The sequence below is a fragment of the Poromitra crassiceps genome, assembly GCF_964638095.1.
Source record: "Poromitra crassiceps genome assembly, chromosome: 16".
Lineage (NCBI taxonomy): Eukaryota > Metazoa > Chordata > Actinopteri > Beryciformes > Melamphaidae > Poromitra > Poromitra crassiceps.
This window is the reverse complement of record NC_139645.1, coordinates 8232206-8257203: the sequence shown is the minus strand read 5'-3', so window position 1 is coordinate 8257203 and position 24998 is coordinate 8232206. Positions and strand designations below refer to the sequence as shown.

General features: G+C 42.9%; 1 protein-coding gene across 1 annotated transcript; it reads right to left on the bottom strand.

Annotated features, from left to right (window-relative positions):
- Positions 1 to 854: 854 nt before the first annotated feature.
- Positions 855 to 24163, bottom strand: LOC310791402 (cryptochrome-2-like). Its single transcript, XM_083653098.1, has 12 exons — positions 23916 to 24163; positions 22445 to 22553; positions 18333 to 18475; positions 15353 to 15537; positions 13801 to 13889; positions 11677 to 11817; positions 10638 to 10949; positions 9863 to 10014; positions 8570 to 8772; positions 7109 to 7195; positions 6108 to 6343; positions 855 to 2841 (listed from the first exon to the last, which is right to left on the bottom strand). Exons 1-11 carry the CDS (start codon positions 24071 to 24073, stop codon positions 6111 to 6113), a joined length of 1812 nt encoding a protein of 603 aa, XP_083509224.1. The 5' UTR covers positions 24074 to 24163; the 3' UTR covers positions 855 to 2841; positions 6108 to 6110.
- Between the last annotated feature and the right edge of the window lie 835 nt (positions 24164 to 24998).

Here is a 24998-nt window from a genome sequence, read left to right as displayed (position 1 = left end):
TTTGTGCAGTTTGCACCTCTCTTTGGCTTTTGATGGGATGGAATCCTTGATCAGTAGGAGATCTGGGGGGAAACTAAACACCTTGTCCAAGCTGTGGGCTGTTTTTAGCTCTGTTCTTTTTCTTTCAGCCTTCCACTCTGCTCCCTGGTGAAGACAGCAATGGTGATGTTGTGCTATTGCGTTTTCTTTTTTATACGAAGAGTTTCTGCCCTCAGCATTATCAAATGATTCTTAATTACTTTTTCTCATCTTCTGATGCCTTCAATTTTTTTTTTGCTGCCTCCATTTCCTGCACTAGCTGTTAAAACGTCTCAGAATATGATTACCCTATTTAGATCCACTTTCACACTTAGTTTCCAGTAAATTACTGGCCACTAGTGATTTTCACTATTCACATGTATGCAGCTACATTCAGGGACATTTCTGTCTTGCTCTAACGGCCTCTAGTCTATAGCCAGTAAAATGTCAAGTTATTGCGAATCCACAAATACACGTGTTCAACGCTTTCACGGTTGCATTATTTTATTCCTATCTGCTGGATTTGATTCAATTTGAAGGTAAAAAAACTCAGAGCAGTGTGCCAGCCCTTGAAGTTCTTTGTGAATTTCTTTGAGTATTTGTAAACCAATATTGGTTTGTCGCTAAATCCATCGTGTGATTGAAGATGTCAACTGGCCTAATAGCTATAGATCTGTTTATAATTCTGAATTGCCCCCTGGTGAGCAGTCATACACCTCACAAAGCCAGTCATATCTGTATCAAACAGCATAGCTTTGACTTCCAAGCATGTATTACCCATGCACAATACTCCATTCGCATCACACACTAATAATAATAATAATAATCACCCTCAAGTTCTCCTCTTTATTTTACATCACAATTGTATTAGTATTACCCATTATAGTTCAATCGTAAGTCTAACCAGGCAGGAAATGCTTAATTCTTGAAGCACAGTATGAAAGAAAAGTATATCAGACTGTGATGGAATGTGTTGATGGTTTTGCCATGTTTTCAGAGACAGATTGCCCACAGACATATCTTAAGATAACAGTATATTACCAAATAATAAAACAATACATTCCTCAGTAAGGTTAGGAGGGTTGTTATTACATTGTCCTTTTACATTACAGACCAGTCCAGGATACAATGAAAAGCACAGAGCGTTTGTTTTGATCGTCTACAGCAGCACAGGCACGCACAAACTATCTTTGAACTGGGAACAGCTGCTACAGCGCCACTCAGCATGACTGGCATCCCTTGAAATTAGGTCAAAGAAAAGATTTCACATCAGATCTTTATGGCTCTAGGTTTTTACTTCTAAACAGAAGCCTTGAAACTAAGGATAAAAACACAACATTATTGAGCAATGGCATATCAAGTAGCCTAGAGTGTATTATAGTTGCAAGGTTGGACCTGAACACATTATTGCTAGTTTTGCATGTACAACTTTGTCGCCCCATACATCGCGAGGATCACAACTGCCTCTGACTATGTAACGTCTTCAAAGATTATGTTGTATATACTTAATGTGTTTTTAAAATCAAACCACATTATTCAAATCAAACCAACACCCAAGGCTTGAGTCACTAATAAAATGTCCCAATACCATAAGTAATACAAAGTAAACAACATTTAAATGTCACAAAAACCTAAAAAGAAAGAAGAAGAAAAAAACATAATCAAAAGTATTATTACACAAATGGCAAATAAAAGACTAAAGTGCAGAAGTAATGTTTAGGAACATTTTTCACCGAATAAATATTGTAAATAAATAAAGATTTCAAGGGATGGCAATGGTGCTGAGCAGTAGTGCAACATGCTTGGCTGGGCTTCAACAGATATGTGAGATTATGTATTGAATTGGCAGTCATATATTCAATCGATTACCGGTAGTACACACCTCTTAGTCTTGAGGCCATGCTCTTTGGAACTAGCCGATTCCTTTGGATCTAACTTTTCAAATGGAAAAATACAGTTGGCTTCAAAACCTGCCATAAAAATGACCACAGAAAATTCTGCATACTCTTCCAGCAGGAAAAACTGTGTTATTGTAATTTCCATTTTAGCCCCTAATTGAGAAAAATGCATAATAACCATTATTCTAGGAGCCGTCATATTATAAAAAAATAGATAGCGTATTCAAACGCTGTGAAGCCAAATCAAGGCACTGTTTCAATTATAATTCATTTTGGTATGATTCATATTCCATTAAAAAGTAGCCTGCCAGTCAGGCATTATAAAAAAAAAAATAGACATGCAGAACAAACTGGATAAATGGTAAAATACTGTCTGGATCAAAACAGCATAAGACATGTAAGTGATTAAGTCATTTTCAAAGTGGAGCTGCATCGATCAATCGATTAGTCGATCGACAGAAAATTAATCTACAACTTTTTTGGTAAACGATTACGGTAATCGTTTTTGCTACCATTTTCTGACATTTTATTATATAGACCAAACAACTAATCGAATAATCGAGAAAATAATCAACAGATTAATCGATTATGAAAATAATCGTTAGTTGTTGCAGCCCTATTTCAAAGTATTAATTGGTGGTAATTCTACATTTGGCAGTCTGCTCCAAATGAGAAAATCCACTGTCACTTATATATCTATGCGTTCGCTGAAAGCAATGGCTTAACCGAAGTCCAGTACAGTATGCATCACTGCCACATTGAGATGATAATAACGTTGCTATTAATGAGTCATTACTCCATATGAGTTGCTTTGTAAATTGTGGTAGGGACGTTGTAGTTACAGTGTAACATAACTGGAGTGGCGTTGCTGCATATGGTTGAGGGTTCGACTTGCATGATGTCCTTGTGCTGCACAGTGAACGGTCTGGAAACGACAGAGCACAGGCACCAGTGTTACAACAGTCATCAGTACTCGGATCATATGAGTGCATAATATGGTAAATAGAGTTCGGAAGAGTCTCAAAACATTTTGTGATCTCTGAAATGCGGATTACATATGGACAAAGTAAGTGACCTATTTAGACCTAAGGCGGCCCCTAGGAAAGCATTCTAAAACCTAAGTTTGAAATATATGTATTGTTATAAGATAACATTATGTACCTCACATATTCACTTCAACTCAATGGTACTTGACAAGGATTGTAGGAGACAATTTCGTGTATATAGGCTACCTAACCTCAGCCTATTCTATTCTATTCTATTCTTTTTTTCATTTTTATTGTTGTTGTGTGTTTTTGGTTTATTCAATGCTTCCTATAATGTCTCTATGTTTATATTCTTCCCTATCTGAGTGTGAGAAACTGTAGCATGACCAGGGCTGTACTGGTGGCTAAACGCACGTAAACGGCGTTTACGTACCTTTTTCAATGCTCTGCAGCGTTTAGGCACCTTTTAAGATCGTTTACTCACATGTTTAAATCGTTTATGCACACTTATTATTGCACGAGTTTTAACACGTTCGCGTAAACTCCGTTGATGCGGAGACCACGCCAAGCACGTCACACACCAAAAGAAAAGAAAAAAGATTACACATGGGCATGGCACTGACCAGGATCTCCGCGAACCGTAGCCTATTTTTGTGGAGCGCTCCGCGGGAAAGATACACGGCCCCGGTCACGTTGGTGCCTTTATCGAGCTGTGCTTGCCTGCCCAGACAGCGCTCCCTTCAAACAACTTAACGGTGCCATTGTGCCAGCGATGCGCAATGCGCATTTGGAGAGCAGCTCATGGTGAGCTGAACATAGGTAAGGTTGGTTAAAAATGTGTGTCCGGAGTGGGGAAAATCATATAGGCTCACCGTTTTACAACTGAAGAGTGAATCACTGGTGTAAGAAACATGATTGATTTCCCTCTGATCAAGTAAAGTTTGTAACATTAGGTGCGTGCGAGTCGACTTGAATAGTCCAGGTGCTACTGTATAAAGCCAATATAATACGACCATGTTGAAAACTATCTAGAAACATACTGGTGTTTGTTGTGCCGAGATCTGTATAAATAAATATTGGCTGACTAAAATTTAGTGGCCAGAGTGGCAGAACCACTTTTATTTCCATGTACAGTATGTTGTCTACCTATCCTTGCCCAATGTGTTTGTCGACAGTTTGAATTATATATTGGTATTCAAGAATCACAGATTCAATCTGTCTACATACTTTTAGCTATAAAGCTGAAGCTGACAATCACAGGTACAGTGTGTGTGAGAGAGAGAACTATATTACTCTTCAAACTGTATATACTGGGTTCATACAAGGTCCTTTAAAGTAGGCTACCTACTGTATAATTTAACTTTTCATACCTGGAGAAATTCAACAAATGTTCAATAAATACATTTTATATTGATTGTTTAGGCCTAATTATTTGTAAAGTCACAACACATTAGAGATGTGTGTAGTTCATTTTGCTCTCAAATGCACCAGGTTGATGAATTTTACTTTAAAATAAAAATAAAAATCTTCCGGGGGAGAATCCCCCCGGACCCCCCTTGAGGGGCAAGGCCCATCCCATAGCCAGCTACTTTTTCTATCTGGCTGGCTACTCAGAAATGTGGGGGAACCCCCTGATATACCTTATAGAGCTATATGATTCAGATTAAGTTGTTCTATATACTCTCATATTTTGTCTTGTATATCGGTCACGGAAGCTTATTTATCCGCCGTTATAACACTGCCGGTGCCGCGTGAGAAAGCTGCCTCGAGTCAAAAGTATAGTTTACCCACTTTTTTTTTTACCACTACAGCACTGAGCATGACCTAATCTCCCCCTCATCAATAAAGTTATTCTGATTCTGATTCTGATTCTGATTCTGAAACAAACTCCTAAAACCTGCAGGACAGTGTATATGATGTATCATTGGTGAAAGGGTTATCAGAACAATGCAAATGCTGCATCAGGTCTGATGGGTTAGTTAACCTGGTAGTCGTGGGAAAAGCTTACCTAATAAGATAAGGCCAGTAAAAACTATTTTAGCTCACCGTTGGCAATTAAAACAATGTGGTTAAGATGAGTACGTTTTTGGTCAAGGATAAGTAAGAATTTCAATGTCAATCTACTTCCTGTTTCTAGTCGTGTCTCCATGTAATCCTTTTGTAGTGGAGGAACACATTTCAGTTATTTTGCATTTTAAAACACTGCGCTCACTTTATAATGAGACCAGACTGAAGTGGTAAGATCTTTGGAATTAAATGTGGTGATTTGATCGAAAGGATATTTTTACCTGATTCAACTGTGCATATACTTTCCAAATAACACACCCAAATGTTTAATAGGGAGGTTAACTGGTCTGGCTTGAATTATCTGCAGTCTGCAGTTTCAAGGCATATGTTGACACATACAGTAGCTGCTCAAGAAAGTATTCAGCCTTGAGATAGCCATGGCAACAGGCTCACATGTTTTGTCTGCCTTTAAAGCAACGTGTTCTATGAACGTGAAAAGTATAGATAAAATACAATATCGGAAATTCAGGACTGAGCTGTTCAAGAAGAGCACATACACTCAGGTTATTAGGTTATCAAACTCTGAATCAGTTTGCTGATTCATGCTATTTGATGTATTTTAAGCTACCCTGATGCACATTTAAAATGTGCGGTGGGGGGGGGGAGGGGGTTATGTGTATGGGGGCGGCTGTAGCTCAGGAGGTAGAGTGGGTCTTCCACTAATCGCTTTGGATAAAAGAGGTCGGTGGTTCGATCCCCGCCTCCTCCAGTCTGCATGTCGAAGTGTCCTTGGGCAAGATACTGAACCCCAAATTGCTCCTGATGGCTGTGCCAGCACCCTGCGTGGCGACTTGCCACCATCGGTGTATGAATGTCTGTGTGAATGTACCTACTGATTGTAAAGCACTTTGGAGAAAAGCGCTACAGGCCATTTACCATTTATGTGATATAATAATTAAACTTTAATGTTTTAAACACACTTGTGGCGGGTAATACCACACTTCCTGGAAACATTTTAACCGAGGGACCATGATGGAAAAAAGTGTTTACACTTTTTCCATGTCATCCCTTGGATGTTGTCATTCTTTATCCAAAAGAAAACCAATCAATCGATCAATCAAAAATGTCAATAAAGTTGACTTGACCATATTTAATATGAACAGAGACATAGAGCATTTTGAAGCCGCCGACTCCTTACCTGTCACTGCAGTGAGCTGTCAGTGCACCAGGGGATTTTGGGTGGACTGCACTTGTAAGAATGTCTCTCCTGCTCCACAGGCCAGGTCCTCTTCCTCTGCGCTAACGCTTCAGACGTGTCTGTCACTGTGACTTCCTGTCTGGAGTGACACGAGGCATCTGTGACTTCCTGTCTGGAGTGATCTGTGACTTCCTGTCTGGAGTGATGACACGAGGAGTCCGGAATCACCGCAGCCCCTGTTAGAAAGTTTTTGGAGGTTGACACGTGTCATGACGGAGAGTAGTGATTAATAACTAAAACTGCTGAAAATGGCATACTGTATCTAGAGGGGAGGATTTCACCCAAAGCAACAGACGAAGATATCACATTTCTCAAGCATTTGCAGCCTTTTTTCCCCAAAGATGAAAGATTGGCGACACTTTACTTCACATTGGTCTTATCTCTACTAATATAATAAGGCAGATTGCGCGGCACAGCGAACAATTGCTCAACTGAGCATGCTCAGAACGGCGCATATGAGAGAGAGAGGTAGAGAGAGACGTTAACAGAAGGGAGATATACTAAAACACACAAACACAGACACACACATGGCGTGTGAAGCTAGTTCCAGTGCAACCTGTGCATTAAAAATACACTCTGTGCACAATAATATTCTACATAATTAGGTTATCTTTATACATATTGTACAAAAAATGAGGTAATGCCATAACCTCAGTGTAATCAGTGATCATCGTGCAAATATTATTTGTGAGGTAGGTAGGCAGCAGGAGCATCTTTGGGTGAGGTTGAAGCATTAAACAATACAACCAACAGGGGGCAATGCAAGACTTCATAATGGCAACATGAGGCTAATGTGCATACAGTGTAGGAAGATAAGACACATTATATTTCTGTTCTTCAGCACTGCTCCCAAAATTAATTTCAACACCCACCCACCACTGAACTCAAAGCCAGGATTTTTCAACATCATTTTCATGAGCAGATATGAATGTGTGACTGACTGTTTGTGCTGCTGGGAGCCTTTGATGTGTCCATCATCGTTGTGGATTCCACCTCGTCCTGCAGCGTCGAAACTGACCTGAGCAGACCTGAGAGGAGGAGGAGGAGGAGGAGGAGGAGGAGGTGGAGGAGGAGGGGTTAGAAACTCTCCAAACTAGGCTGAAGTGTAGAGATTTGAGTTCTAAGGCAGAGCCCAAAAGATATAAAAAATAACTCCAGAATCCAATATTATAGAAGAAGATGTAACCGCAAGAGGTAACAAGAATAAGGTGTTACTGCTGGATTCCACTGGGGGGCGGCTGCGTCGTGTTCCGGCTGTGCGGTTTTGTTGTTTTGTTACTCCACGCGGGTTCATGCAGACTGTCGGCCTTCCCCCCCAGACAAATCTTGGAGAAAGGCGGCCCCCTCGCTCAATTACTGGATGCCTATGACTATGGGATCATGATTATATGCTATTTGATCCCATAGACCCTCAACAATTGTGCCAAGATAGCCTGATATATTGCTGTTTGACATACTTTTCAGACCACACCAAATACATATTAAGCTTTGTCTGAAGACATTTATTTGTTTCTGACCCTGAGGAAAAGGGAAAAATATTCCACAAAACTACTGTATCTCTGAACGGTCTCTTTAACCAAATCACACACATTTAGGCTATTCTATGTGATCTCCCTTTGATAACTAATGTAACAACTAATGTAATATTTTTTTCACTTCCATTCACTGAGCCTCCCCTGAAACTGTTTGGAGCCCCCCCGTGGGGAGGCCCGCCTCCCACTTTGAGAACCTCTGATCTATGCCATCGCTGTGTCTGACATCCTGCCAGCTCGATCTGCTCTGTGCAGCTTCCATCAAAGATGGAACAGGCGTGTGTATTTTTAGCGGAGCGGAGAAATGCGCTGCGGAGCGTCTGGGGGGAATTACGCAAGCATTGTCCAGAGTGGCCACTCCCACGATCAGCTGTGGCCCAGCCGGAACGCAGCGCAGCGCTCCCGGTGGACTCCAGCAGTTATTGCTTGATGCCCGATGGAGGAGGAGGAGAGTCATGGATTTTCTGTGGGAACATTCTGTGAAAGTAACACTCACCTTACCTCAACTCCCAACCCTGTGTGTGTGTGTTATTAAATTACTTTGTGTGTGTGTGTGTGTGTGTGTGTGTGTGTGTGTGTGTGTGTGTGTGTGTGTGTGTGTGTGTGTGTGTTATTGAATTACTTGACGACTTAGTTCACTTAACTTTATGCAAGTCTGCAAGCTATCCGAATACAGTGAAAGATTCAATATTATATTTTCTTATGTGAAAGGATATTGTTTTCAAGGGTAGTTTGCCAACAATTAGTACAATTTCTTAGTACTATTAGTTTTTTTACTTAGTTTACTTAGTTTTTTTTACTTAGTAATTTTCCTAGTGCACGTTTTTATTTTTCTCCCGGCCACCTAACACTATAGTACAATAGACTCACTGAGTCCCTTGTAGTTGGACAGATGTTTGTAGACCTGCTTCATCCTCTCGATGTTGAGTCGGCTCTGATGGGCGTGGTCCAGCATGGGTTTGGGATAGTCCACGCCCACCACGCAGTGCGCCGCCTTCTGCACGTCGTGCGGGGCGCTCCACGGCTCGTGGATGTATCGGTTGGGGTAGTCCTTTAGTATGGGGAGGTAACGCCTGCAGACAGACAGAACACATGACCAACCCACTGCGTGCGTTAATGACAAATGCTTTATTGCATACATCAGTGATACTCAACTTGCGGCCCGCGATGGAATTGCAAAAAAAAAAAAAAGATTACAGTGCACCTGAACGCAACATGCAAGATACCCGCTGAATAAGTGCCCAAATGTTCATGTCATTCTGGCCAATACTCCACTTCTGTTATAGCATTTCAGTCTGGAATATGGAATATCTTTCAATAATCTATCATTTAGCTGCTAAATTGTCAAATACCGCCGTCTGCTCGCTACCCAGGGACTTACATGTATGTATGTACTTAACCTAACTAACTTAACCTAACTAACTATCCGGTGTGCACAACATTGTCAGACTAAACTCCGGCTGACACCCCAAAAACCTACAATCCGCTACAGAAAAATGTATATTGTTTGTTTATTAACTGGCCCCTGGCCTCCTATCATTTCATGAAAGTGGCCCCCGGGCAAAGCAAGTTGAGTATCCCTGGCATACATCCTGGCTGTCACACCTACTTGTCATATCCCATCAATCACATTATGTCACGGTAAACTAGTTCAGAGGGGAGGGACAAATGACGAGCAATTAATTTGACCACCTGTGGTGGTGGCTTTACTCCACGACACAGCCAGTAAAATTATTATTATAATTATAACATTATAATTAAGTTATTGTGAATCCAATGCTACCCGCGCTGTTGTGGTGTTTCATACAGAGATGGTGTCCGTACTGGGAAATTGTTGGGGAATTTTGTTTCGGAATGCAAAACCAAAACATTATAACTGACAAAAACAGTAGTTTAAATAAAATATTACATTTTAGAATAAGATGAAAGTAGAAGACGATACAGACTAATCGAACAATGTCATTCAAACAAGTTATCTGAATGAGCTTAATGGAGACTTCAAACACCATTCATCTTGGAGACACAATGGTGTATGTGGGCGAAAAACTATAAAATTAAAATGATTAATTGATTAGATTATTAATGTATATGTTCATTCACTCTCTGCAGAGAGGACCACGTAAAATCTCCTGCAGTTCCCATGAAGGCCACATCCTGACGTACCTGATGTAATCTCCGGAGGGGTCGATCCTCCGGCCGAAGCCCACGGGACAGTACGAGTGGAAGAACTGCTGGAAGAAGGAGCTACAGGACATCCACATCCAGCTGCCCGCGTTGATGCTCCAGTCTGCATCCAGCAGCAGCTCTTCAAACACCTACAGCACAGCACACACACAAAACATATCGCCTCAGATCTTATTCACAGTCAAAGCTCCTCTCTGCTAGGCATGGGTCGATTTCCGATTTTACCGGTTCGGTTCGGTGTACGAGCCCAAACCGGTTTGATCACGTGCGAACCGAAAAAACCTAAACATTTTTTTTTTTTGCCAATCCATTCTGATTGCACTATTTTTCGTATTAGCCTCTTCTCAAGTTGCACTAGTAGGCAAAAGGATTTTGTTTATTATGTTGATGTTTGAAGAAAAGTTAAGCTGAATAGTTATGAGAAATAAAAACAGTGTGTTGTTACAGTTAAATGGTTCTGCTTATTTTTATTCAGTGTTAGTGCTGGTTGGCATACCAGCTTAGAGGTGCATTATCGCCACCAACTGCAGTCGCATTACAGTCATTTATGGGGTACACACACACAAAAAAAGTAAAATTCGATATACCGGTTTGATACGTTTTTTTGGTGAATATCAAACCGGTTTCAAAATTTTCAAACCGACCCATGCCTACTCTCTGCCAGTGTTATTCAACTACTAGTGAATTGTGCAACCGTACAGACATGTATCTCCTCTTGTTAAGAAGCAGGCCACAGCATGCCTGACCAGCCTACCTTCACACCACATTCCCAGCTGAGCCAGAGGTCTCCTCTGGTCAGGAAGCAGGCCACAGCATGCCTGGCCAGTTGGTGGATCCAGCCCTCCTGCTTCAGCTGGACCATGATGGCGTCGATCCAGGGGAAGCCCGTCCGTCCCTCTGCCCACTTAGCCAGTGCCAGCGGGTTGCGGTCCCAGGGGATCTGCACGCAGATGGGGTTCCCGGCCATGCGGTCGAAGGCGGGGTTGTTGGTGGCGACCGTGTAGAAGAACTCCCGCCACATGAGCTGACTGTAGAGGGACAGCGGCGGCGTGTGGTTTCTCCTCACCTGCGGGTTGGGTTGAGAGAACAGATCTGAGGAGGTGTACTGAGGAGAGCATGTTGGGTTGAGAGAACAGATCTGAGGAGGTGTACTGAGGAGAGCATGTTGGGTTGAGAGAACAGATCTGAGGAGGTGTACTGAGGAGAGCATGTTGGGTTGAGAGAACAGATGTGAGGAGGTTACTGAGGAGAGCATGTTGGGTTGAGAGAACAGATGTGAGGTGTACTGAGGAGAGCATGTTGGGTTGAGAGAACAGATGTGAGGAGGTTACTGAAGAGAACAGCAGAGTCAGGGGATGATGTTTTAATATGAGTTTTCTTTTATTTTTTATAAATAGATTTAAATACGGTACATATATATTTTTTACTAATCTTTCTCCCACTTTCTCTCCAATTGTACTTGGCCAATCGCCCTGCTGTTATTGCTCCACCTCCTCTGCCGGTCTGGGGAGAGTTGTAAACTAGCATGCTTCCTCCGATACATGTGCAGTCCCCAGCCAGCCGCTTCTTTTCACCTAACAGTGAGGAGTTTCACCGGCAGGATGTAGCTACACTACCCCTTGTAAAAAATGTTGAAAATTACTTGCCAGAGATGAACTAGTCAGGCGAATAGAGAAGATAACAAATTACAGCATTGCAGATTCCTGGGTTCTAAATGAGTTTAATTAAAACATTCTTTCGTTATCAGAGAAGGGAAAAGCCGACTTGTGATTGCTTGGAAAGGAGAGGTTTACCTTCATGTAGAGCTCCCTCAGTCTGAAGTAGAGCAGTCTGCAGGAGAGGCAGCCAAACTGCAGGTAGGGACTCAGGCCTGTGGGACTCGCCATGAGGGAGTCCACTCCTGTTCGCGGACGCTCAAAGCTGGCCAGCCATCCCTATGTCGAGATCAAGGAACACAGTAGCAAACAACATCATTGTTGATACATTGTCGCAAAAAGCACATTGAACAATTGCATTTCTCAACTTCATGGTATAGTTTACATGTAACAAAGTCAAAAATAGTGGTCTCAGTCTGCACACTAGATATAGCTCCCCATGAACATTTGTTGGTAGCCTATACCAGTGGTTCTCAACTGGTGGGTCGGGACCCAAAAGTGGGTCGCGGGGACGTTTTGAGTGGGTCGCGGAGGATGTGTGCATGAAAAAAAAAGTTCTTCTACTCCTTGAGGATGCTGGCATCCACGGCCAACATCGCTGTCTTTCAGAGGCTGTAGGCTCTTTCAGAGGCTGTAGGCTCTTTCAGAGGCTGTAGGCTCTTTCAGAGGCTGTAGACTCTTTCAGAGGCTGTAGGCTCTTTCAGAGGCTGTAGGCTCTTTCAGAGGCTGTAGCTCTTTCAGAGGCTGTAGGCTCTTTCAGAGGCTGTAGGCTCTTTCAGAGGCTGTAGCTCTTTCAGAGGCTGTAGACTCTTTCAGAGGCTGTAGACTCTTTCAGAGGCTGTAGGCTCTTTCAGAGGCTGTAGCTCTTTCAGAGGCTGTAGGCTCTTTCAGAGGCTGTAGCGGTCTCATTTTTCAAGCCAGATATGGTCTCCTCTATAACTAGAAGGCCTAAGGCATCTATTGGTACCAAACATGTCATGCTAGCTGCGAGCATCACCAGTTTAAACTTGTTTAAAAAGCATGTAGGCCTAAACAATTTCAGAAATTTGGGTCACGAAATAATGACTAAGGAAAAATGTGGGTTATGAGGCAAGACCAGTTGAGACCCACTGGCCTATTATTCACCTTATGTAGCCCCGCCCACTTGACCCAGTTGTGTTATGACTTCCTGTTCAAAACACAGTCTGTTTTACCCAAGCCCCCAGGAATAGCGCTGGGCTGTGTGAAGCCATTTGAACATGGTGGCGAAGCTCTGTATTGCAAGTCACACAAAGGAAAATTCCCATCCACTTGCACGGGGACCCCGGTAGCTGTTAAACTCAGGGGAATATTTTCCGGGTGTCACTCAAAGTATAAAACAACTCTTTTAATTATCAAAAAAAAAATTATGGGGCATTTTTTCTTCAGAAGCCACTAAGAGCCGTATACGGGGGTATTTTCTTCTTTTAATACATCCATGGGTGGGAGGGGTGGGAGACGTCATGGAATACGTCATGGCACACATGCGCACTTCGCCTGAGGCCGCATGGTCAGGAAGTAAAACCAGGAAGAAAACACCCCCCATGATGACTTCATGCGCCAGTGAGCAGCCTCCGTCCGAATGCATGGGTGGGCGTAGCTCGTCCCCTATCCAGTTCTTTTAATACATCCATGGTTTTACCTGCTCACTAGTACTGTACTGTCACAGGAAGTGTAAACACAATAGGAAGTAACTGGCTGACCCCTGTGTTGGAACCTAAGGTGAATACCACATGTATGCCTTTGAAAAACTCTCCCTCTGGTTGTCTACCGAATCAAACACATTTCGAATTCCAATCTACTTCCTGGTGTAACTGACATCACCTATGCATAGGTTTGAATGAATGCTCTGATTGGTTGACACAGTATGCATAGTTGTCCCGTAGCCTGTCAGCTGATTGTCAAACTAGCCAAACTCCCCATGCCTCCATTGTTGTTGCTGCAGGGTGCTGAAGTTCCAACACTGGTTATTTGTTCCCCAGAGATGGAAGCATTAGCCTGCAGTGAGAGGATAAGCTCTCGCTCAGTCCTACAGGGTTTGGCCCATCTAACCATCAAAACCCGCCAAATAGTACGATCACATGTGTTCGAAATCAACAACAGACGTTTCCTGGCCGAGTTGAAATCATGACTGCAGATTAGGTAATAAAATGAAATCATCGACATCGGCTTTTATTTGTTTTAGAGTGACAGGAAATTGTGGGCGGTCGCCTTAAAAGGACGGACGCCTCCAGCTTTACTCACTTTTTTGTCCACATGCCGGTCCAGTCTCTCTAGAGCCTCGGTTTCTCCTCCCTTCCAGGTTATGGGCGCCAAGCTGTGCGTCGTAAAACCTATCCAAAATTCAAAATGCGTCTCTGTTATATCGATTACTCTTGTTGAAAAGAAAAACAAATAGAGAGCCAACCAAAGTGAACGTCACCTGCTGCTTCAGCACTGTACCAGAGGTTTTCATCTGGCCATTTATTTTCCCATAGACATTTCGTAAAATGCTCATAAAAATAGTTGTACTTGTTCAAACCAAACGGTTCAGATATATTTAGAAACCGGGAGAGACAGCGTAACATTTCACTCGGACCAAAACGTAAAAGAAATTCGGGTTTAAAGAAAATATTTTTTAAGTTTTGGTCCGAGTGAAATGTTCTATGGTCTCTCCCGATTCTAAATATAGCTGAACCGTTTGGTTTGACCAATTAACTCATTAAGTGCCATAGACGACCTAACTCGTCTTACATAATCCAGCGCTTAAGTGCCAAGGACGGACTAACTCGTCTTACATAAAGATTTTTTTTTTTTGACGGTGGGACATCAATCAACCCCTTTTACATCTTCGAGATAACTATTTGGAGCAAGAGCATGTGTGTAATCTATTTTACCGACCACTAAGTGGCGACAGAGACCGAGAGAAGTCACAGCCACGGGACCCAAAAGCCACAAAAGCAGCCGCCTCCCGCGGAAATGGCTTGGCGATTTTACAGTCAGAAGCCCGGACACACACACACAGAACGGACAGAGATCCCTTCCCCCCAGAGCCGCGCAGCAACGCGCGAACACACACACACACACACACACACACACACACACACACACACACACACACACACACACACACACCGCGGGAGCAAGCCAGCCATTCAAGGAAATGGCGACGCGATTTTACAGTAATCCATTTCAGACTCGTCTTGCCCGACAGGCAGACAGGCAGGCAGGCAGCAGCAACGCGCTTCTGACACGCCCGCTGTTAGGAGGAAGGAGGAGAAGACACACGGAGGGAGGAGTTTGAATGAGAGGGGTGTTTCCTGTTGTTATGGAGGAAATTACTGTTCAAAACTATTGTTTAGAATGTCTGACGGTCTTACTGATGCTAAAAATGAATGGTTAAAGTGACTGTTTCACAAAAAGCCATTTATCTCTGAATAAATTTCCAGACGCTGAAACCATGCTGTACTCAACGGCTAATATCTACATAACTACTAACTCTGCAAACTAACTCTTTTAGACAGAGAAAGCACACATTCTATTAGTTATTTTTAGATGATTGATGTTCATGAATTCTTAACAGAAAAGAATCCTCGGCTGTTCTAAAATGAGCCAGAATCGTCAAAAACACCCCTGGCACAACTTACCTACAGGAATGAAAACATGGCTGGCATTCAATGTGTTAAAAAACAATTTATAAGCATTTTACGAATTGTCTATGGGAAAATAAATGGCGGATGAAAATCTCTGGTACAGTGCTGAAGCAGGAAGTGACGTTCACTTTGCCTCTCTATGAAGATAGAAACACTCTCATTACCGAGTTCCTTGAGGGAGGGTACTCCGTAATGTTGCTCATGTGTGAACGTGACGTCAGCGGGGCAGCTCGCCATCTGCTGGCGGCTCACCGTCGGGACGGGCCTCTTGGGAAGCCCCAGCCGCTGGATGATGGCCTGGAAGCGCTTGAAGGTGATGGGAGCGGTCTTGTTGTTCATCTCGATGATCCTTCAGACAGAAGAAGAAGAAGAAGAGACGTGTGGGGAAGTGGAGGAGAAGGGAGTGTGTGGTTAACACCATTTTAATAACAGAATTTAGAGAGTGGAATAATCACTCAACCACGAAGGAGAGGGGGGAAAATTCACTCTATGTGAAGTATATTCAGTTCTGTATTTTTGAGAATCCAGTATCAAACCAACTCCTGGAGATGGTGGAAGGAAATAAGATAATCATAATAATAATGATCATCATAATAATAATTAATAATAATAATAACAGCAACAACAACAACAACAACAACAACAATAATAAAGTCAGGATTTAATAAACTGTTCAAATTGCCCTTTTCAAGATTATCATCATATATTATTGTGTCTAACATTCAAATTCTGTATACTTTTTAGAATGACCAAGAACAGTTGTGTAGTTTTTCCCCCTCACAGAATTATTCAATAAACCTTGTCACGCAGCACAATACATCTCTGTAAAATTAATACATTTCACATAACACAGGCCTCATTTTTAATCGCAGTTCTAATGACCTTGCAGCTGCCTTGTGACAGTACTTCTGAACTGCTTTATTCAAGCACTGAAAGAGTTTTTTTTTTTTAATAACACTAACAATATTTAGTCCATGAGAAATATTCTCTCTTCACACTGGATACAATGATTCACTCAAGACAACATTACTGTCAGTTGAAACTTATTCCCTGTGGCAAGCAGACATGAGGCCAGTAAGAGGGAAAACACAAAGACTGAAAGACAAAAAGATCCACTGTCTAAGTGAGCAAGCTTTCAATTAAAACTCCAAATCTGCTTTTCTCTTCTTAATGATGATTACTAGTCCATGTGCATGCCACAACACACAGCACAGACTTGGCAAAAATGTAAAATAAATAGCTTAAATTTGGGGAAATGGAAAGATTTGCCTCGTCAGTATGCCAATGTGCAATGCCCATGTGCTGTTTCAGACTGATTGGCCAACCCGCTGGCGACATAAATGGATGCAGACAGACAGACAGACAGACAGGCAGGCAGGCAGACAGACAGACAGGCAGACAGTCAGACAGACAGACAGACAGACAGACAGACAGACAGACAGACAGACAGACAGGCAGGCAGACAGACAGACAGACAGACAGACAGACAGACAGACAGACACACAGACAGACAGACAGACAGACAGACAGACAGACACACACACACACACACACACAGACAGAAGACAGACAGAAGACAGACAGACACACAGACAGACACACAGACAGACACACAGACAGACAGACAGACGAGCAGTTTTCCTCATTCTATAGTAGGATCTCACACATTACCTACACTAATTCTATACGCACACACACTCCCTCTCCAAACACTAGCTGCCGTACTTATTTAATTATATTCAAAGTTAACGAGCCTTTGGCCAGTAAGCCAAAAAGTTCCTGCCAGGCACAGGATGTTCTGCATGTGTGAAGGGTTGTACACTGCATTCCTGTCCCGCGCTGAGCAGCTTGAGTGCTCTAGCCGCACAGCACATGCTTCTGAGGCTGAGTCCCTTCTGCTGCCTAGCTTGTCACAGTCACAGCACATGTTGTGCAGTGTGACTGTGTGGGCCTCTTTCCTAACCAAGAGGGGGCAGCAGATCACTCCTTCTTCATTACCACAGATCATGCAGCGGGCTGGATGTGTGTGTGTGTGTGTGTGTGTGTGTATGTGTGTGTGTGGTGTGTGTGTGTGTGTGTGCGTGTGTGTGTGTGTGTGTGTGTGATTCATTCAAATGGCTGCAGAGCAAACACACTCGGCCAAAACGCCTTGTATATTATAGGGAATGGAATGAGCACACAGATAGTTATGCTGTGAGGACATACTGTATGGGCTAGGTCTACGACCTGGTAATTGTTTGCCTATGGTGCTTTCCCTATTTGAATGAGAGCCACCAGCAGCAGGTGCAGTAGGCTATCAAAGTTTTTTTATGCCGTCAATGCCCAGATGCGTCACTCTTTTTAGCCTGCTTGCTGAAAATTAAAACGTATATCTCAAAGGAAAACAAAACCGTAACATTTCCTTTTTCCTTTTTAAAGAGAGAGAATGAGACCTTTTTGAACAATGCTATGCGGATTTGCAATGAGGGAGGTGATGGAACGATACGGGCAAATCTAGCCAATTCTTGTCAATTGACATGTCTTTAAAAAAGGGACCTACTTGTTGCTTTTGATGGACTTAAAGACAATGTGTACCTGAAAAACCACAGTGTTCATCTTCATTCACTCTTGCAAGACCACCACCACTAAGAACTGATTGACTAAGTAAGTAATAGTTTCTTTCAATTAGGGCTGCAACTAACGATTATTTCCATAATCGATTAATCTGACGATTATTTTCTCGATTAATCGATTAGTTGTTTGGTCTATAAAATGGCAGAAAATGGCAGCAAATGACGATCAGTGTTTCCCAAAGCCCAAGATGACCCTCTCAAATGTCTTGTTTTGTCCACAACTCAAAGATATTTAGTTTACTGCCATACAGGAGTAAAGAAACCAGAAAATATTCACATTTAAGGAATCTGAGAATTTAGACCTTTTCTCTTAAAATTATACTCAAAACGATTAATCGATTATCAAAATAGTTGTCAATTAATTTTCTGTCGATCGACTAATCGATTAATCACTGCAGCTCTACTTTCAATGGGTCGGACGAAAGATCTTCATGCATGTGCCCAGCTCCTCAGCCCAAACTATCAGTTAGGATAATCCCATCATCTACCACACAAAACACGTGACAGATCTGACATGTCATTACAGTCTTACTTGTCCAGCTTGTAGAGGGTGTTGAGGTTGCGGACGTGCGTCTCCACGCCAAAGTCCTGCGCCATCTTGAGGATGGCGGCGTCGCGCTCTTTGCCGTAGGGCTCAGAGTCGTACTCGAAGGTCAGCCGTGTGACGTTCCACTCCTGCGGGGAAGAAAAGCACACTGCGTGTTAAGAGCCATTACAATAATAGAGGGTCGTTTTCTCAGGGTTTTGGGTTCCAAATTCGCAGCGTTGAGCCGTGCTCAATGCTATTCTGTCATGCTTGGATTCAGTAGCGCTAGAGCGTAAAGCTGACGAGAGTTATCACGTTTCAGATTAAATCCATTTCCTGTTACCGACATATTGAATTACCACCTTGTTCGGCAGTCACCAGTCAGAATGTGCAAATTCCAATCTGAGGCCAAGACTGAGGCTGCTGCTACACCCAAATAGCAACTCCCAGTGAGAAAATACATTATAGTCGACTGTGTGTCAATTGGCACTAGCGCCTCCTCTGGTCGGTCGGGGGCGCCTGTTCGGGGCGGAAGGGAACTGGTGGGAATAGCGTGATCCTCCCACGTGCTAGGTCCTGCCAGTGAAGCTCCCCGCTGGCAGGTGAAAAGAAGCGGCTGGCAACTGCACATGTATGGGAGGAAGCATGTGTGTGTCTACACCTACGGCTCTCCCCAGATCCAGAGATGGGGTGGGGCAGCGACCGGGGCAGCAGGGGGAATTGGCCAAGTACAATTGGGGAGAAAATGGTGGGAAATAAAACACAAAACAAAACTAAACTAAACTAAACTAAACTAAACTAAACTAAACAAGACAAAACTAAACTACCGTAAACTAAACAAAACAAAACAAGATAAAACAAAACAAGACAAAACAAAACAAAACAAAACAGAAACTGTGTCAATTGGTCATTTCATAAATAAAATCTATGAATTGTGTAAATACAACGGAACAGTTATGTCAAATTAGAGATGTGGTATAATTCAAAAACCAGAGACTGATGACATCCAAGTAGGAATAAAAAAAAAATTATAGATATTTTGAAGATAAAAAAAAAAAAAAAAAATTGCTTCACTGTCCTGGCCTGAGATGAACATGTTTCAAATCTGCCTAGAGGTAAAGCTGGTGTACAAGAGAGGCCGTGGAATTGAGTGAGTAATATTAAATGTGTGAAACTTGATCATGTGCAAAAGATCACGGCAAAGAGGCGGTAGGCTACAGTTCCAAACCTGCACCGAAGATTTGCAACTATCTTGACTGAAATCCTACAGTCAGCATATACTGTACCTAACAAAATATTCAGCTCCTGTCACAGGAATACCTCTACATATCACTTTGTCAGCTTACATCATAACCCACTTTTTCATCTGTAGGTCACTCACAACAATGACAGAGGTGGGAGTTGCCATAACTATTGTCACATAACTATTCCACTTTATCCCCAGTCTCTCTCAGGTCCCATTCAACATCAGTAATGGCCAAAAGAGGTCACTATAAACATAATAGTCCTCTTTGCACTTCCCCCATTTCAATCTCAGCATCCTTCCAGAAACGCTTTGACATCATATCAAATCTCAGCATCCTTTCAAAAATCACTTTTACATCTCTGCGTGTTACAAACACAGCAGCACATTTTGCGACACAAACACACACCTCTCAAATTGTTCACCAATGGATTTTCAATGAGCAGAGGGACTATCGTTAGGCTCAGTGGCGCCGCCAGCAGGTCATATTACACGCAGCCAAGCACCGTGCTGCTGTTTCTCCTCCTGTAGAGCAGCACCGCAAATCGGCTAATTGGCCACTACAGCATGTCCTGTTGGAACCATCTGTACCAAACGTTGCTGCAGGGAGGCAGAGTGCTGTTGAACTACAACTGCCAAAGTGCAGCTAAAGTGTCCGCCAGTGGTGGCGCTGTGGCCGGGCAGGAATGGTTCCGCACAGGGAAAAACATGAGTGTCAATGAGGCCATTCACACCTGACATTAACATGTGTTTTCTGTCATCACATTGCAATCAGATTGTGCTTGACCACTTGAAAGTACAGGTGTAAACGCCCCCCAAGACACATTGAAGACGGATTGCGATCTGATCAGCCAAACCACCTCCGGAGGTGGTCAGGGATGCATTGTGTACACGTTGAACACTGGTGTAAATGCAATGTGTCCTCTCAATCTGGATACAGCAACTGTATGCGGATAGAGAGGACACCCATTTTGGGTGATCAGATTGCAATCTGATCACCAAAACGCATGTTAACGCCAGGTGTAAAATAAATGAAATCAGGCTAATGTGGTCAACCACTAGCTGATTGCAATCTCATGACATTATACACGCATGTTAATGCCAGGTGTAAATGGCCTCAATGAGTGACGGTGTTTGTAAAAAGAAATCGTACGCTCGTACGCTCGGTGCGTACAGGATGTCGACGCCACCGCCGGTTAGGCTTAAATAAACCAACAGAGAAATGCACCTGGACTCTGTGTCCATTCAAATTCATTGGTTGCAGGTGCGTAGGATCCATTTATGAAGAGCTAACGGACAAACAAATACAATGAAAAGTGCAGTGAAGACACTGAAGAAGAAGATGATGATGATGATTATTATTATTATAGATTATTATTCAGTCTGTTCCATTATGTACCACACATGCATAGTCTCTCTCATTCAAAAATGATGATGTCACTACCAAATTCTGCTAGCATCGTGAACATTTAGTGACATTCAGTTATAAAAACAACCAGCCAGCCAAAGTGAGAAGACGGCTAAATACAGGGGAAATACAGTGGAAAAAGGTGAGAGATACCAGGGGCAGACATAAAACCACTCACTCACTTAAGTGTCCTATTTTGGGATGAAAAAGGTGACGTTCAGTCACCCATCCCTGCAAAATAGCAGGTAGCCGGCGCGTGGGGAGCTTCCTGCTGCAGGGTCAAGGCCACACCAAAACAAGAAGCCATGTTCCTCTGCTAGCTTACAAGTTAGGCTACGTCAAACTACCCTGGTAAGCCATCTGGTCACGTGATCTCCCATTTGTGTTTCGTTCTGCGAGACCCGTCTGGCCTCCGCCCTGGGGCGGGCGTTTTTTCGAATCCACAACGAACGCAGACGGGCCAATCGTAGTTGACATCGTAACCGACCAATCAGGAGGAACGCCGCTGGCAAAACAGTAACGGCTGCCCCCGTGGCTCCCCGGCTCGAGCAGTAACGTCGACGTTCGTCGAGTTAAACAGCCATAAAGTGCAGTTATTGCAGAAATAGACTCGATAACGAGTGGATTTGGATTTGACTGGATCCGATGCTGATTGGCTGAAGAACTGGCTACCTCCACCCACTGAATTCACTCTGAGTCCAGACGGACCCACAGAACCAAACAGAATGTGAGTTCACGGATCCGGATGGTTTGTAACCAGGCTCATGTCAAACTGCAGGGTGATGCTTTGACAACAAGGGGGCAGCATGGGAAGCTGTTAACAGATATAGACTGAGTCTGTGGATACGTTACACAAGCCGGTTGCCTGATAGAGACGGCTCTGTTACAGCTCTTGCATAAATCATTGCCTTTCAAACGGGTCAATTACCACGTCTGCATTTTTCATGTTTGTCAGCGCAAAACTGTACAATTACAGTTATCCGACCCACTGTCGGGCATGGTAGTGAGTGACTAGCTGCTAGACATAACCAATGAGCAGGTCAGCTCATGATGGTCAGACTCTGGTCGGAAAAACTTCAAAACACAGCCTGTGAACAAGTATTTACAGGTGTCAATATGGCACAGAAAGTACGGTTGTGGAGATAAAAACTGTGATTCATATCTTCTCATTGACCAACACCAGAAGACTATGAAAGTCTGTAACTGAATGTGAGGCAGGGCAATGCATGCTCAGCAAATCTCTCATTTAAAAAACTACCGATAGAAACGATAGGAAATAGTCACTTTAATTCCAGTGACTTATTATACCATGTAAATAAATAGCCAGGTTTGCGGGCAGTTCAAGTTCACGTCCAGATTAGAATAACTCAAGGAACTATGTGAACGAATGGACCTGAATACAAAACAAGCAATCGCAGCCCCCCCCCCCCCTCCTCCTCCATTCCCTGCCTTTAATTTGACACTAACCTTGAACAGGCGTGGAAAGACATCTGTGGGTTGTCCGCGGACCACAAACAACCTGGAATTTAGCTTACGGAGGCTTGTGTCCAGGTCCTCCAACGACTCCAATAAAAACCTATACAAAGAAACATAATGGTATATAACGTCAAATTAGCATGCATGCAATAGTGGCATCCTTGACTTTATTCCACTCTGACAGAACTTCTGATTGTAGTTGAATGTGGCTTGAATTTGTACTTTGGACAGTGGTTGATAATATGGCGCCATACCGTGATTACTAGTTGGATCAATGTGGTGTTTCCATGGTGGCTGTCGGCTGTAATTTAAGGTGACTCAACTCAACCGCTCAAACAGTTTAGCATGTGACAGCCCTTTATGTTCATGCATTCGCTGCACGTGTCTGTCTGTCTGTCTGTCTGTCTGTCTGTCTGTCTGTCTGTGTCTGTCTGTCTGTCTGTCTGTCAGACATACAGACACAGTCAGTCAGTCAGACAGACAGACAGACAGACAGACAGACAGACAGACAGACAGACAGACAGACAGACACTTTGGGGACACAGGTCAGACCGGGTCAGACAGTCTGACCCGACTAAAGTGGGACTCAGCATGTGATCAAAAACCGTTAGGTGCAATGGCATCCTGTTTGCAAAACGTTATCTATTCAGTAACAGTACTGTAATAACAGTAACAGCATCAAAAGTGTCTTAACACTTTTATTGATTACAACATGTTTCTTTTACAAGTGCATCGGACACGTTTTAGTGCTACAGTGGTTCTCACATTTTTTCACATGAAGGACCCCTAAACTGACAAAAATTAGACCACGGACCCCCATTTGAGAGGATTTTGTCCCACAGGCCCCCATATGATAATAAGATTGATGCTTTTAGATGTTTTATTACAGAAAGTGTATCAAACCCATGACAGAAATAGTCATTGTGTTACTTGTGAATGGAATTATAGCGAAAATAAATTATCCCCCTTTTGGCTGGGGACCCCCTGGAACCCCCCCCCCAAGGTCCGCGGACCCCCATTTGAGAACCACTGCATTAAGTCGTCAACTGTTATGACTGATGTTCATTAATAGTTCATTCATTCATAGATAATTGATGATAATGAATGCAGATTTGCGTTATAAGTTAAAGTTTTGGTAATAATCTTGCAATGATGCAACAAAATATGAGGCTGCAGCTTTCAGAGAGAGACAGCAATTAATAATTTCTATTAGCTAACGTCAACGCACTGTACTGTACAAACTCCGCTTAGGACATCGTTATGCAAGGCAGCAAGCTAGCCAGCCAAGGTGTTACGTGTGTGTGTCATCATACTACTAGTTTGATGCTGATTTGTATGACTTGGCCAATTCTAATAAATCACTAGATTTACAAGTTTCCTTTTTGAGTTAAACAGCACAATGTGAGTAAAGAACAATGTGGGGAAAAGTAGTTAGTTTCCCGTGCAGATTTTGAACACTGACCTCCATCGGTTGAGTCCAACATTAGCAGAACCTGCGAACCAAGGATCCAAAATATAAACACAACGCACCGTGTCCGCTCCGTTCAGAGCCTCCTGTAAAGCGGGGTTATCGTGCAGCCTCAGACCTTTGCGGAACCAGTGAACAGAGTTTACCACCATGATGGAAAAAAGTCTTCCGAAAGATGACAAACGTCCGAGTTAAATAAGTCCGACAAGTCAAATCGATAAGGTTATATAAAAAAAGACCATTCCACTGTCAACCTCCTCTCTCTCGTATTGAACGTTGTGATGCATGCAGCTACATTCACTGATACGAGGCGTTATCAACTTCCAGCGGTCTGCTCTCTCCTATTGGCTACGCATCAGCACGTGCAAGAGTGAGGGGGGAATCCTTGGCTCTGATTGGCCGGTCAGCACGTGTAGTTTCCTCCTTGTCACGTTCCTCTAGTGTGTTTACAAACTGACGCAGACAAATAAATGCGTGGTATTTTAAACGGTTCACAGTGTCTCTCTTCTTGAGCAGGCTACTTTTTATAGATGTCCCCACACCATCACGTTACTCTCCACTACGACAGTCTGTAGATAGATGCTTCAAACGCACTGAAACTGCATGCATTCAGGTCAGGAATATTGATTTATATAAGATTACTTTACCAAGTGGTCAAATGTGAATATAAATGTAGGACAGCAGAGGTCAAAAGTTGTATGTCGCTAATTTGCTATTTACCCATCTGTTAGTGTTTACCATGCTCTGTCCTTCTTCAGCAGAATCAGCACATGTTCGTCTGCCCTGGTGCTGCTTCAAGGTCCTGTACAAAATATCGGAAATACCAGAGTTACGATTTAATGCTTGCTTTAATTAAGTGATGTAGCCTAATTGTATCTGCCTATTATATTGTTACTATTAGACGTTCTGTACAAATAGGCTAATTAGTACTAGTAGGCATATCGATGTCTCTTTTCACATAACTTTTACTTCTCGTGCATTTTTAATGTTTATTAAAGTAGCGTATCAATCAATTATCCTCTACATTTTGCAACTGCAACACAAAGTAGCATACCCATAGGCCATCGCTTGATTTCC

Bases quoted from the DNA above. Each gene is read 5' to 3' on its own strand.
- LOC310791402 (XM_083653098.1), bottom strand. From the start codon at position 24,073: ATGGTGGTAAACTCTGTTCACTGGTTCCGCAAAGGTCTGAGGCTGCAC. The intron at 22,554-23,915 runs GTCAGTGTTCAA...TTCTTTGTATAG, and splicing joins GTTGGACTCAACCGATGGAG to GTTTTTATTGGAGTCGTTGG. The intron at 10,015-10,637 runs GTAGGCTGGTCA...GCTGTGCTGTAG, and splicing joins GCTGGGAATGTGGTGTGAAG to GTGTTTGAAGAGCTGCTGCT.